This window comes from Penicillium longicatenatum (genome assembly GCF_028827895.1).
Source record: "Penicillium longicatenatum strain IBT 33135 chromosome Unknown contig_2_segment0_segment0, whole genome shotgun sequence".
NCBI lineage: Eukaryota > Fungi > Ascomycota > Eurotiomycetes > Eurotiales > Aspergillaceae > Penicillium > Penicillium longicatenatum.
This window is the reverse complement of record NW_026643120.1, coordinates 5,909,200-5,922,009: the sequence shown is the minus strand read 5'-3', so window position 1 is coordinate 5,922,009 and position 12,810 is coordinate 5,909,200. Positions and strand designations below refer to the sequence as shown.

The 12,810-nt window shown below is 49.9% G+C and overlaps 5 protein-coding genes across 5 annotated transcripts; 1 reads left to right on the top strand and 4 right to left on the bottom strand.

The window, feature by feature from the left end:
• Positions 1-222: 222 nt before the first annotated feature.
• Positions 223-857, bottom strand: N7484_004718 (uncharacterized protein; the record flags this gene model as incomplete). Its single annotated transcript, XM_057115138.1, has 3 exons — positions 223-354; positions 408-686; positions 750-857. The coding sequence occupies 3 exons, from the start codon at positions 855-857 to the stop codon at positions 223-225; spliced, it is 519 nt and encodes a 172-aa protein (XP_056975278.1).
• Positions 858-2,944: 2,087 nt separating this feature from the next.
• Positions 2,945-6,525, top strand: N7484_004717 (uncharacterized protein; the record flags this gene model as incomplete). The annotated part of the gene is made up of 9 exons (XM_057115137.1): positions 2,945-3,068; positions 3,140-3,155; positions 3,211-3,233; positions 3,283-3,400; positions 3,460-3,559; positions 3,616-5,062; positions 5,115-5,214; positions 5,267-6,052; positions 6,111-6,525. 9 exons carry the CDS (start codon positions 2,945-2,947, stop codon positions 6,523-6,525), a joined length of 3,129 nt encoding a protein of 1,042 aa, XP_056975277.1.
• Positions 6,526-7,066: 541 nt separating this feature from the next.
• On the bottom strand, positions 7,067-9,366 carry N7484_004716 (uncharacterized protein; the record flags this gene model as incomplete). Its single annotated transcript, XM_057115136.1, has 3 exons — positions 7,067-7,111; positions 7,169-8,746; positions 8,941-9,366. 3 exons carry the CDS (start codon positions 9,364-9,366, stop codon positions 7,067-7,069), a joined length of 2,049 nt encoding a protein of 682 aa, XP_056975276.1.
• A 700-nt stretch (positions 9,367-10,066) lies between these two features.
• On the bottom strand, positions 10,067-11,484 carry N7484_004715 (TDT family transporter; the record flags this gene model as incomplete). The annotated part of the gene is made up of 5 exons (XM_057115135.1): positions 10,067-10,216; positions 10,270-10,555; positions 10,609-10,905; positions 10,960-11,328; positions 11,396-11,484. The coding sequence occupies 5 exons, from the start codon at positions 11,482-11,484 to the stop codon at positions 10,067-10,069; spliced, it is 1,191 nt and encodes a 396-aa protein (XP_056975275.1).
• A 279-nt stretch (positions 11,485-11,763) lies between these two features.
• N7484_004714 (uncharacterized protein) lies at positions 11,764-12,792 on the bottom strand (the record flags this gene model as incomplete). Its single annotated transcript, XM_057115134.1, has 4 exons — positions 11,764-12,032; positions 12,093-12,132; positions 12,192-12,302; positions 12,355-12,792. The coding sequence occupies 4 exons, from the start codon at positions 12,790-12,792 to the stop codon at positions 11,764-11,766; spliced, it is 858 nt and encodes a 285-aa protein (XP_056975274.1).
• Between the last annotated feature and the right edge of the window lie 18 nt (positions 12,793-12,810).

Sequence of the window (12,810 nt, the reverse complement as noted above, 5' to 3'; positions counted from 1 at the left end):
TGGAATAATGGTTCGTGAGGAACCAAGGCCATTCTGGGCTCTGAGTGATACTCGAATTCAACTTGCAAGACGGTTTGACAGATTATCATCTGAACTTTGGAGCGGGCACAAATTCATTGCCTCGGCTCTCACACCTGTGGAAAAATAAGCATATCGAATCTAAGACCGAATAAGAGCAAAAGCACTTACATATGTATACATGCATGGAGTTCAAGTTCAGAATCAATATCGAGTGACTGGGTGTCCATGAATGGCAGATACTGGAACGTGGAATTCGTTCCGTACCCCAAGTGATGCATCCGATGTTTCATCCGATGAAAAGACATCGACCATTTTCACATCACCATCTGCTTCCTATCCAACATGTTAGCTCATCTTACACAGACCTTGGAAGAGTGAATACTTACATAGATGCCATTGGGTCGTCTTTGACCGTTCTGGTAATTTTCATTTGAGTTTCCACCATAGACTTGTTGACCAGCGGATTCATCTCGCTGGTCAAACTTGGGATGCCGATTCCCCCCAGCAGTCACAAGCCAGGCCGGCCTTGAACGTTGCTGATTCCAGGGGTGCCCACGGCTTCTGTCAGGCTGACCTGTGCCCTGGTACTTGGCACCATCGTGGTTCCGCGGCCTTTGGTACTGGCCACGGTTCCAGGAATAGTGCTGGTTGCCAGGATGACGAGGCTGTTGATTTGTTAGATTAAATGGGCTATCACTGTCGATGGAGAACCTCTTAAGATCACTTACGTCGCTACCAGAGGAGCCTTTATCCTCATGGACCAATGGTCGCCGCTCATTGGTAAATGCTAGCCCGTCATTGCTCCAGTTTTGCCAGTCCCTGCCCTGGCGGTTCATGTGATGATTGTAGTGATTCTGAGAATCTCTGTTATTCGTCGATCTTGTGCCATTGGCCATTTGATTTTCAAGATCTCTGCCGCCGCGACCACGCCCATTTCTGGGTCCTTGGTGGCGGTTGCGTCCGTTGTAAGGCATCTCAGATTGACGGTAGGGAGGCATCTTCGCTTGCTGGCGGACGCAATTTGGGTTCCAAGACTTTCCTCCCTGGGGAGTGTAGACAAGGGAAGCTCTTTCGTTGCCTCGCAAGAGCTGAATTTCGACTTCAGGGGTTCCCAGATTGATCTGTTTTTGAATTCCAATCAAAGAAACAATTTTGACGATTTAAACCTTTTGGGCTTTTTGAACGATTGAACACGCAAAATGGTTTTCTCAAGAATCAACCTGACCCCCTACAAGTTCAATCACTTCGAGGCAACTTGGAGCTTAGGCCCACTTGAATATGGATGATCCCCAAAGGAGTACTGGTGCAAGGGTGGATATGGTTTTTGTTGGCTGAACTGTGGATGGATGATCACAACCGAAGCTTCGGGCAGGGTGGAGTGGAATGACTTTGATACCAATGAGGGTTTGACTTAATGTTGGAGTGCACGAGACCAATGAATGGTCGTTTGACTTAGATGCACGTGAAATGGTTTTTATCTGACTTGACCTCTCGTAGAAGAGAGATGAAGCAAGGTGAAAAAAAAGTTGAGAGAAATGGGGCGGGGGAGGTGTATATATACTGATATCTCCGACGCTGGATTGGGAAGTTGATCTTTGGAACGAGGTTTTTGATATCTCGATCGAGTTTAGTCGCGGTATGGAGTGAGTCAACCAGCTGGATATAGACCCGACAGTCTAAATACAGCTCCTTTAGTCCAGGTTTAGCACCGAAGGTCTCGAAGTAGACCCGATGGCGTTGAACGGAAAGGCGTACTAAGCCACAAAGAGAAGTGAGAAAGAAGTGCACATTCGAGGCAAATTTAAATGAGTCATTTGTGTGTGATTGCTTCTTTTGTACTCGTTGTTTTCAAGGACCGGCCTTTATTCAATACATCCCAAAGACATAGGTGCTTGCATTTCTTGCTTTGTCTGTTATGCCCTAAGTAAACTTATGTTCCAAATGAAAGGCTCAGACAATGCAGGCTACTAGAACAATATTCATATTTGAATTCGAACAAAGCATACAAGAGCATAGCATTAGTATTGTCCTAGTTGGGGCCTTGTAACAAGAACAGAAAACACTGTTGATAAATATGAATGTCTTGGCCCGTAACAAGTGCCCTAGACTGTCAGTTAAGGCTGGATGAAAGAGCAGTCCAATCAGCGGTGGGACTTCTCATCACAGACAGCGTTCGAAACTGACCGGTGCAGTGGCTTGCATGGTGATTTGATTTTACCAGCCCTCTACGTACTTATTCGAGTAGGTGTGGTCCGAGGAGTTGCATACCAAGGTTCCCTAAGGTGCGGGAGCGCACGGGCAAAGCCGGGCTCGCTGCAGTGTTCCTTGGACGTGTATAACGTTTTGCTTATAGTTTTAATTATAGATCTACCCAAACCTTGAAACCTCGGCTGAAGCGACCTCACGTCGTACAGTAGCTATTTGGGCATCTACTTGGGTACCCCTCTGACCCCCCTTGTATATCTACATGGATACCTGCGTGGACTCGATGATTAGGTCTGATTCTGGTCTGTAGAAAGAAGCATGCAAGTTTCGCATGTAGAGCCGTTCTTTAGAATTGACTTTTTCCTGGGCACAGATCAACTTCCCTGCTTCCGCGATAAGCCAAAAAGCAGTCGAGATTCCCATGGACTGTTGCATCCCGCCAATCACCGCTCGTTCCCCAACACGAACGGGAGACCCCACTGGTGCCGTCATTGTCCCTTAGCTAGTGACAGCTCCAGGCCTAGATATGCTGCGGAGTAAAACCTGCTGCCCCTCCTTCCCTGATTCTTCCTTCCTTTCTTTTCTCCTTCACCTTTCCATCGTTTCCCCCAGACTTTTGTGTTCTGTTTTCAAGGTCCTCCATTCTATCTTTTGTATAGTTTGGACTCGGAGTCCATTGTTATTTTTGAGCCGATCTCTCCGGGATCCCGGGTCCACCATGGTGCTGATCGACAAGCATGAGTATCTGTCCGAGGAGGAGAAGCGCCTAAAGGAGGACCGCGAACGCACTCGCTATTGGAAGCGATGGGGCCCTTATGTGGCAGAGCGACAATGGGCGACCGGTAAGTCCGATCGGGGAATGTGGGATGTGGGCCGGGATCGAGCTAATGATCTCATCGTTGTCGCGATCTAGTCCGCGAGGATTATTCGTAAGTCGAACCACCAGAAAAACCTTCTAGGAGGGCACAATCTAACTCTACGCAGTGATAATGGTGATGCTTGGAGCTGTAAGTCAGCACAGTTTAGAATGGCACAAACTGGCAACTAACCATCTAGACTTTTCCCATGACCATGCCCGGTCGCGTACCTTTCGCTGGGGTGAAGATGGCATTGCTGGTGTCTCTGATACTCATGGAATCCAAAATATTGCATTTTCCTTCTGGAATAAGAAAGAGTACGTCGGTCGGGAGAAGTACCCACCTGGGCATGCCGAGGTACTAACCAGCACGATAGTGAATTCCTCAAGGAGCGTCTGTTTGGCCTGTCCAACCCTCAAGGTAACCACGGTGAGAGTGTAAAGGAAGCGCATTTCCATGTGGATAACACCCCAACGGTAGGGTCATCTCGAGTCAACTAGAGGTGACTGCTCTGACATGACCCTTCTTTTAGCATTCGTACATGAAGTTTCTCTACAAATACCCTCAGAACAAGTTTCCCTACGAGGAGCTGGTTGAGGAGAACGCGAAGCGATCGCGTTTGGAGCCAGAATATCAAATCCTCGACACCGATGCGTTCAAGGACAACCGGTACTGGGACATTTTCATTGAAACTGCCAAGGAGGGGGATGATGCGGACGAGCTGCTCTTCCGGGTTATCGCGTACAACCGTGGCCCGGACCCTGCTCCCTTGCACATCGTTCCTCAGGTCTGGTTCCGAAACACCTGGTCCTGGGGCTACGATAAGCAAGGTGAGAAACCAGTCATTAAGGAGGAAGGCCCAAGAGTTGCCAAATCCAATCACCACAAGTTGGGTGAGCGCTTCGCGTGCTTCGCACCATCCCCACCTGTGGGCTCTGGAGATGAGGATATCCAGCCGGAGTTGCTCTTCACGGAGAACGAAACCAACAATGAAAAACTATGGGGCACCAAGAATGACCAGCCTTACGTGAAGGACGCTTTCCATCGCTACATCGTCGATGAAGAGAAAGCCGCTGTGAACCCAGCCAAGGAGGGAACGAAGCTAGCGGCTTGGTATGCCTTTGACGATGGTGACGAGGTTCCCCCGGGAGAATGTGCGGTGGTTCGATTCCGTTTCTCCCTGAAGAAGAACGACTTCGTGGATGAGGAAGAGCTCGATGATGTGATTGAGGCGCGTCGCGCTGAGGCTGATGACTTTTATCAAAACATCAGCCCCCTCCCCATGAGCGATGATCTCAGAAATATTCAGCGACAGGCTTTCTCAGGAATGATGTGGTGTAAGCAGTACTACAATTTCATCTGGGATCAATGGAGTAATGGTGACCCGGCCGAGATTCCCCCACCGCCAGGCCGAAAGGGCATTCGCAATGAGCAGTGGCGCCATCTGCACATCGACGATATTCTATCGATGCCAGACTCATGGGAGTATCCATTCTTTGCCGCTTGGGACACTGCATTCCACTGCATTCCTCTCGCGATGATGGATCCTGATTTTGCTAAGAAACAGCTTGATCTAATGACTCGTGAATGGTACATGCATCCTAATGGTCAGCTGCCTGCCTACGAGTGGAACTTTGGTGATGTCAACCCACCAGTGCACGCATGGGCTGTTTTCCGCACTTTCAAGATTGAGCGCAAGATGTATGGACGACAGGATTTGGATTTCCTTGAGCGTGTTTTCCAGAAGCTGCTTCTGAACTTCACCTGGTGGGTCAACCGCAAGGATTCGGATGGTAAGAATGTGTTCGAGGGTGGTTTCTTGGGTCTGGATAACATTGGGTTGTTCAACCGCTCTGAGCCGCTGCCAACGGGTGGTGTTCTTGAGCAGGCTGATAGTACGGGTTGGATGGCTTTCTACTGCCTGTGCATGCTCAACATCGCCCTGGAGCTGGCTAAGCACCGCAGAATCTATGAAGACAGTGAGTCTCTCCATCTTATCCAACTGAGGTGACATCCTTTAACATACTTCAGTTGCATCCAAGTTCTTCGAACACTTCATTCTCATCAGTGATGCGATGACATTCCGCAACGGCGAGGACAACATCCAGTCCCTGTGGAATGAGGACGATAGGTAAGTTCTGACATACAGACCCCCCAATGAGCATATTGGCTAACCAGAGCAGCTTCTACTATGACGCCATCTCCTACGGTGGTCCATGGACTCAGCAGCTGCCCATTCGGTCCTTGGTGGGGTTGATCCCGCTGTACGGCGTGCTTACCCTTGAGCCGGAGCTGATCAACAAGTTCCCCTCGTTCAAACGACGACTGGAATGGTTCGTAGAGAACAAAGCCGATGTTGCTGAGCGTAACATTGCCAGTATCAAGCGACGAGGCAAGGACGACCGACTGCTCCTGGCACTCGTGAGCAAAGACCGCCTGGAGAAGATTCTGAAACGCATGCTTGATGAGACCGAATTCTTGGCTAAGCACGGCGTTCGGTCCATGTCCAAGTTTCACGAGGATAACCCCTACTCGATGGAGGTCAACGGTGAGACCTTCAAGGTGGGATACGTTCCTGGCGATTCGGACAGCGCCGTCTTTGGTGGCAACAGCAACTGGCGTGGACCGATCTGGTTGTGCGTCAACTTCCTCCTTGTTGAGTCACTCCTTCGCTTTTACATGTTCTATGGCGACTCTTTCAAAGTAGAGTGCCCGACTGGCTCCGGCGAGTACATGCATCTGGGCCATGTAGCTGAGGAGCTCCAGCACCGAATGCAGCATCTCTTTGCTCGAAATGACGAGGGACGTCGTGCCTGCAATGGTCAAAATGATCTTCTTGATTTTGATGAGCACTGGAAGGATTACATGTGGTTCAATGAGTTCTTCGATGGCGACACTGGTCGCGGTCTTGGTACCTCCCACCAATGCGGTTGGACAGGATTGATCGCAAAGATCATTCATGACACAGGGTGAGCTCAAACCACTCAATCTCCTTTGGAATACAAGTATATAACTGACTCTTTCTAGTATCAACTGCCGTCTCCCCCAGACCCCACGGGGTCCCTTTGCCGCTGCCTCCCACTACTTCGACGACATCTTCTCGCGATCCGGACGCGGCCGTGGAGTTGGCTCCAGAAGACCATCTGTCCGCCGCTCTTCCACAAACCGGTCTATCGGAAACCGGAGTGACTTTAACTCGACTATCGCAGGCGATGCCACCCCGGCGGCATCAACTATTTTGGACGACGAAGAAGTCATGAGCCCGGTCAGCCGACGCGGAAGCACGCCTGGCCTCTCTACCAATGGCGACGGTGAGCGTGAGGAGCACATCAACAATTACGTGGAGAGCCAGCTGCAACGTGTGCGCAGCTCCGCTTCAATTGCGACTTACGAAGACGAGCTTGAGACGCAGGCTGAGAAGGAGAATGGACACGGTCATTGATTTGGCCCTACATTTGGCGATTAGATCAGATTAGATCAGGAATCTCCTTTCGTATGTTATGTTACGCTTTACGGCCTACATTTAATAGATGTCATTTAGGATATCAGAGTTATACTTAAATCTGCCATATACCGTTTTGTATGCTTTGTTGAACGTGCTTGTATAACCTTAAGATACATATATGTTTATAGCGTAGATTTTGTCCTCTGGCTACGTGTGTGGACATCAAGACAGGAAACAGAAGATTGTCAGAATGTAGGTGAGACCCTTGTAATTGACACCAGTTTCTGATTGTACTGGAACGGCTCAGTGTCTAGAATACATTGAATTGAGAAGATACAAAGCGACAAAACCCTTGTCATTCGCCTGAGCCATGCATTAGAAATTCAGCCCCGTCGCAGCAAGTTGGTTAGTTGCACAATTATTGGTTGTGTTTTATGTGAAGCGTGAGACCAGTCCGGTGAATTTTGTTTTTATTGGAAAAGAATAAAAAGGGGAGTGGGACTTGGACTGGCTCATTTGGCGTTGTAACGTGAATCGATCATGATGTAGGAAGGAAAGCATCTGCGGGGAGAGAACCCTGGGCCTGATCCAAATGATGTTAGTAAAGTGTTTAGGGTGTGATGTTGAATGTGAGACTTACCTTCAACTGCTCAAAGTTGTTCCATGCGGCCTCAAGATTCCATCCGTTGCTGGAGAGAGCCATTTCAGAATACTGGATGGTCATACCAGACTTCGCACTGATCTGCAAAATCAGCTGTTCCTGCTGAACTTGGGTATCGGTCTTCCCAGGGCCAGGCGCACCGTATCCCTCTGGGAAACCGGGTCGAGGGGCAACGGGTACAGCCGGGTTAGCGGCAGGGGCGGTAGGAGGAGCCACAGCACCTGGAGCAGCGATAGCCTGAGGGATGGGCTGAGGGATAGCCTGAGGGATAGCTTGGCTCTCTGGGCTCCAAGCTTCATGTCCGCCGTAAGCGCGAAGGGCGAGGATGTCGTTGATAACTCGGATGCCACCGGGACCATTGCCAGGGCCAATGATGAAGCTTCGATCAAAGCTGCGTGTCTCCATTTTTCCGCCGAGACTCTCCTCGAACTTGCCGTGAATCATAACCAAGAGTCCACCGACACCAGTCGCGCTCTGGCCAGTTTGGTCTGGAAGTCCAGGGACTGGGTGGCATTCCACGAGGCACTCCTCGGGGTGAGTAACCATATCGCTGTGGCGAGTGGGCGGTAGAGTGCTCCACAGTTCACCGATCTTCACCTTGCCAGTGTAGGTGCGTGACATTCGTGCGGGGAGGTGGCTGATCTTCAGGAGGTTCCGACTCTTCTTGAGGTAGGGTTCCCAACTGGCAGTATCGGCCTGGGCGGCTTTGGGTGCGCTAGTGTTGATGTTGATAGAGAAACTCGAACCATCGTCGTAAAAGCTGTTGAGAAGTTCGGCTCGATTGCTATCGTAGCCAGCGAAGAACGCGCGAATGAAGTTTTCTGCGATCTGAGAATCATCTTGGAAGTGGGGTGGCTGGACAGGAATGGGCGTCTTCTTCTGGGCCGCCACCTCTTCCGGCGTGCGAACCTGGACGTTGTTCAGGGTTTGCAGTTTGGGATACCACTTCATCATGGTGTTCTTGAAACTTTCGTCGGTACTGAAAGGGTTTCCAGTCAAGTCCAGGAATTCAAGATCGCGGAATTTCCAGCGCCAGCCGATCAATGAGTGGGCATCCTTGAAGTTATTGTTGGAGAGATCGAGGTTCTTGAGGCCAGGAATTGTCACAGCGAGGGTGGTCACGACGCTGATGTTGGCAAGTTGGTTGTCCGCTAAGCTCACGCTTTCCACAGCCTCGCGTCTCTGCTTTGCGTCGGGGAATCCCATATTCCATACCTTCATCAGAGCCGGGAAAAACTTAGACTCTGTTGATGCTTGGTTGAACATTCCCATGGCCTGGAGATCTGTGTCGGTGCCCAGCTTGGAGAGATCAAGAAGTTTGGTCTCAGGGAAGTATCGTCTGGCGAGAATCGCAGTCATCTTGGATTTCACGTCCACTGTCTCCGGAGAGAGACCATTGGCAGCGCTTATCTCGCGATCAAGCGCCTCGGTCGAGGAAGGATCGTATGGGGCCACGGTAATCTTAGCTCCAGCGAAGGTATTGCCATTGATTTTGGACATTGGGTCTGCCAAGTCCGGTCTCACAGATACAATAAGTGCGTCACCTTCAACTCGCGACTAATCGAATGTTAGCCAGGCGCAAAGAACCTTGAGAATCACAGAGTCATTTAAGCCAAGAAATGACAAGAACCCCAGGAGGTAGCGACCGTCGTCTTTCCAGGAAAACAATATTCGACCAAAGAGCCAACGTCGGACCGGGTGCTTGTCGAGGTTTATATATGGTGGCCGCGATCTCGAATATTACAACATACCTTGGTGATTTTTGCGCGAGATCCTGACTTGAGTGTATTCATTCGTCGTTCGAGGTATGCAATGAGACTGTCAACACCATGGTCGCGTCTGGATGATGCCTTGCTGTTCTTCCAGCCACGGACGATGTATTGTTCCAGTCTGTCTGCATTGGTGTTCTTGCCTGATCGAATGCTGAACGAGTCCTGGGAGTTGGAGATAGCCTTCTGGATCGCATCGATGTTCCTGTCGCGTGTCTGCGTCCGACCAGATCCCGCGGATCGGCCTGCGGGGGTCCGCCCAGTGTTACCTCGGCCTCTCTTCGCCCCTCCACGCGCGGCGCTTGTATCCATGTCCATGTCTCCATCCCGGTCGGTGCGCGTTGGTCCCCGCTTTCGGATACCGCCGCGGTCTGCGCCACCAGAACGACGAGACTTCATGGTTTTCATCTTGTTGGGGTACGGTATGCAGCAGTAGGTGAATTTGTCGCAAATGGCAGGAGAATTTGGGAAGAAATGATCGGCCTAAAGACCTGTTGATGGATTGCGCGCAGCGCGCCTTGGTCAAGTAGGAGAGCTCGGTCGCATATAACGGATTGGGTGTTGGTGGTGTTTTCGAGAATGCGGTGTAGCAATGGAGAGCAGAAGGAGTACAAAGGAAATTTGCAGGAGAGAAATAGTGGAAAGTTAGGCAGCGAACCTACCCCAACTGTTACAGTGAATTCCTCGAACAAAAAAAATGACGTGCAGGTCACATGAGGCGGTGAATGACTCCCCTCGTGAGTCATGTGCTTCCAGCGGACCAATCAGCATCCAGAGTTTCCCATCTGTACAGTACTAGTCCTCTTTGGCTTCACTTTGTCTTGACTACCCAAATCATCTTCGCTACTTGTACTGACTATTGTGGATGGACCGGAATAATGGGTTCCTCTCCACACCGAAGGATCTCTCTTATCATCTGGATCTGGTGACTACGCGATCTTAAATAAACAACATTTGAAATCCCAAAGTGTCAGCGAAAAGGCTGAAAAATATATCTTCACCAGATCAGGTACTGTATTTGATTCGCATGTGCAATAAGTACCCCTATTATGTACAGTACCTATATAGAAACAATGAAAAAAAATTCCGACCAAAAAATACGGTCTTTCTATGCTCGAAGGCGCTCACCCTCTGTTTCATCCTCTTTCAGAGCCAAGTTTTGTAAACAAGGCGCATAGAACAAATGTCCACGCCACGCTCCTAGCGCTGTTCGAAACGCCACCAAAACCCACAATAACAGAACAGCGGCACTGAGAACCTAGAGAGAGTCATGTTAAAAGTGTGTCGAGGTTAAACAAGCATGGTACATACTGTTCCAAAGACCTTGAAAAACATGAGGTCCAACTCCTTTCCTAACTCCATTGTATTGGCTGCATAGACACCCAGCGGGAATGTAAATCCCCACCAGCCCATGTTGAAAGGAAAAGGACAACTGTATAAAACAGTCACAAGGGCGAAAACCAGCCAGATGAGCCCAAAGCTCCACATCAGTAGAGATATAAAGACGCCAAGTACATGAGCCATCGACCCGGCAATGGGATCGAGAATGTCGGAGTCTTGGAAGAGTTCCCGAGCTACTTTCCCAATATAGACGATACTGCAAGTAGTCAGCCCCCATTTCCATGGAAAAGGATAGCAAGAATATCTTACCCAAAACCACCAAAGCCTAATGGCCCCAAGGGCAGGAAGCAGCTCACGATGGCCTCGCGTGGAGGAAGCTTGTGCACCGCCAGTCGCTGATAGTAAATGACGAGTACTGCCAATGCTAAAGGTGTACCCATTCCCCATAGGACAAAGGAAACTAAAAGGGTTCCCATTGCGTGAGTCTTGTTAGGTAGAATATTGGCGACCTCTGCACCTACGCCGGCCGCGACGATTGTTGCGGCTATGGGTAGCAATTGAAGCGCTGTGATCCGGTCTAAAGAGGTGATATACTTTTGCGATATCCTAGCAGCCATAATCAGTGATGTAATGCAAAAAGGAGCTCAGATTGACCCTCACAATATAAACGACAGTGAAAGTGTCACCGAAGCTGCGGCGACAACATCCACTATCCATAATGCCCATACAAAAGACGAAGCCCATTCTCCCCAGCGGGGAACACAGACAAAAACCCACATCTCAATAAGAGTAGCGAAGCCCATGGGAACAGTCGCTAGGAAGAGCGAGTTTGTCGGATCTTGGATCATGACTCGCCATATCTCGGGATACAAGATGTATCGCACGAGAGAGGTGATGAAGGCCAGGGCGAAAATGACAGCATTCAACACGAAAAAGACAATGGAAATATAGAAGAGCACTGGCGAGGAGAATGGAATGGAATTAAACAAAACCGAGACAATTCCGGTGCCCATAGTGACTGCAAACCACCTACAGTCATCGTTAGCGGTTACTCGCCCGAGAGCTCATGGTATGTATGTGTCATGGATGCGCATACGATGGGCTGAAATTGCGGACCACTCGTCGCCAGCCGACATTGTATTTAGCTGGACCCTTAGGCACCACGGTCTTTTCAGATTTCGCCATTTGCGACTCAGAGCAGGTTTAAAGCAGTCGATGGAGAAGTTGACCTTGTTAACGGGGTTCCGAAGCTTGCTGAGATAATGGGCCCGCGGCCAACCCAGTGGATCCCGCGGGAGCCAAGGCCGAATCTACAACACGCGAAAAATTCCCGACAACATTGAACTCGGATTGTGGACATGAAAATCATAGTGAATATTTGAGAAGATAGTTCCAAATCTCTATAACAGCTTAAATAAATCATAACGCCAAAATGATTCCCGCTTTCCGCCTCATCCAAGTTATTTACCACGCGCCGACAATGCCAGCAATGGGAATGTCGATGCCACTCGTGTATGAGCTAGCATCGCTGAGGAGATATACATAGGCGCCACCTAGCTCACGCGGGTCAGCTAGACGGGGCATACCACCGTAGTACTGCATCTTCAGGTCCCAATCCGGTGCAGTCTCAACGTAGTATGTCATGGCGGTGCGAACGAAACCGGGGGAGATGCTGTTGACGCGGATGCCGTGCTTGCTCCACTCCATGGCGAGGGTGTGGCACATGTTGCGAACTAAGAGTGGATATCTGTTAGAATTGGTATGAAATTGGTCATTCGGCTTCAAAAACTAACCGGCAGCTTTGGTTGCTCCGTATGGCGCAGACGGGGCGGCCTTTTAAGTATACCAGATTAGCATCATTTCCCAAAGGGCTCTGCCGAAATAAAACTCACTCGATTGGGACGGTAAGAGGTCATGCTGGAGGTCATCACAATTGAGCCCTTGATGCCGAGCTCGATGAACTTGCGAGCAGCAATCTGGGCACAGAAGTAGGCACCATAGACCTATAGAATTCGTTAACAAAGGGCCTTCAAGTACTTGTCAAGAAATACTCACATTAAGGTTGAAAAGCTTCTCCAGCTCAGAGCGATCAAATTTCAAAGCAGGCTGGTGCTTGGTCATGCCTGCATTGGCTACAAGACCATCAATTCGGCCAGTCTCCTCAACAACCTGGTTGATAGCCTTCTCCACGCTCTCTTCAGAGGTAACATCAGTCTGAATGAAATTGAAGTTGGGGTAGCGCTTCTGCAGAGCTGCGAAATCCTCGCCAGGTTCCATCAGATCAAGAGAGTATACCATCTTTGCTGAATTAGCGAGGCACACCTCCGCAATACCTAGACCAATACCGCGGTTTGCACCGGTGATGGCAACAACCTTCTGGCCCAGGGTAATCTGCCAGTTGAAGTCCTTCTGCGGCATAGTACTGAGGTAAGGAGCAGGAGTTTCGACCTTGGCGGCATCAGCCGAAGAGTTCTCGGTAGCTACTGGAGGCATGGTGACGATGTAGGAGAG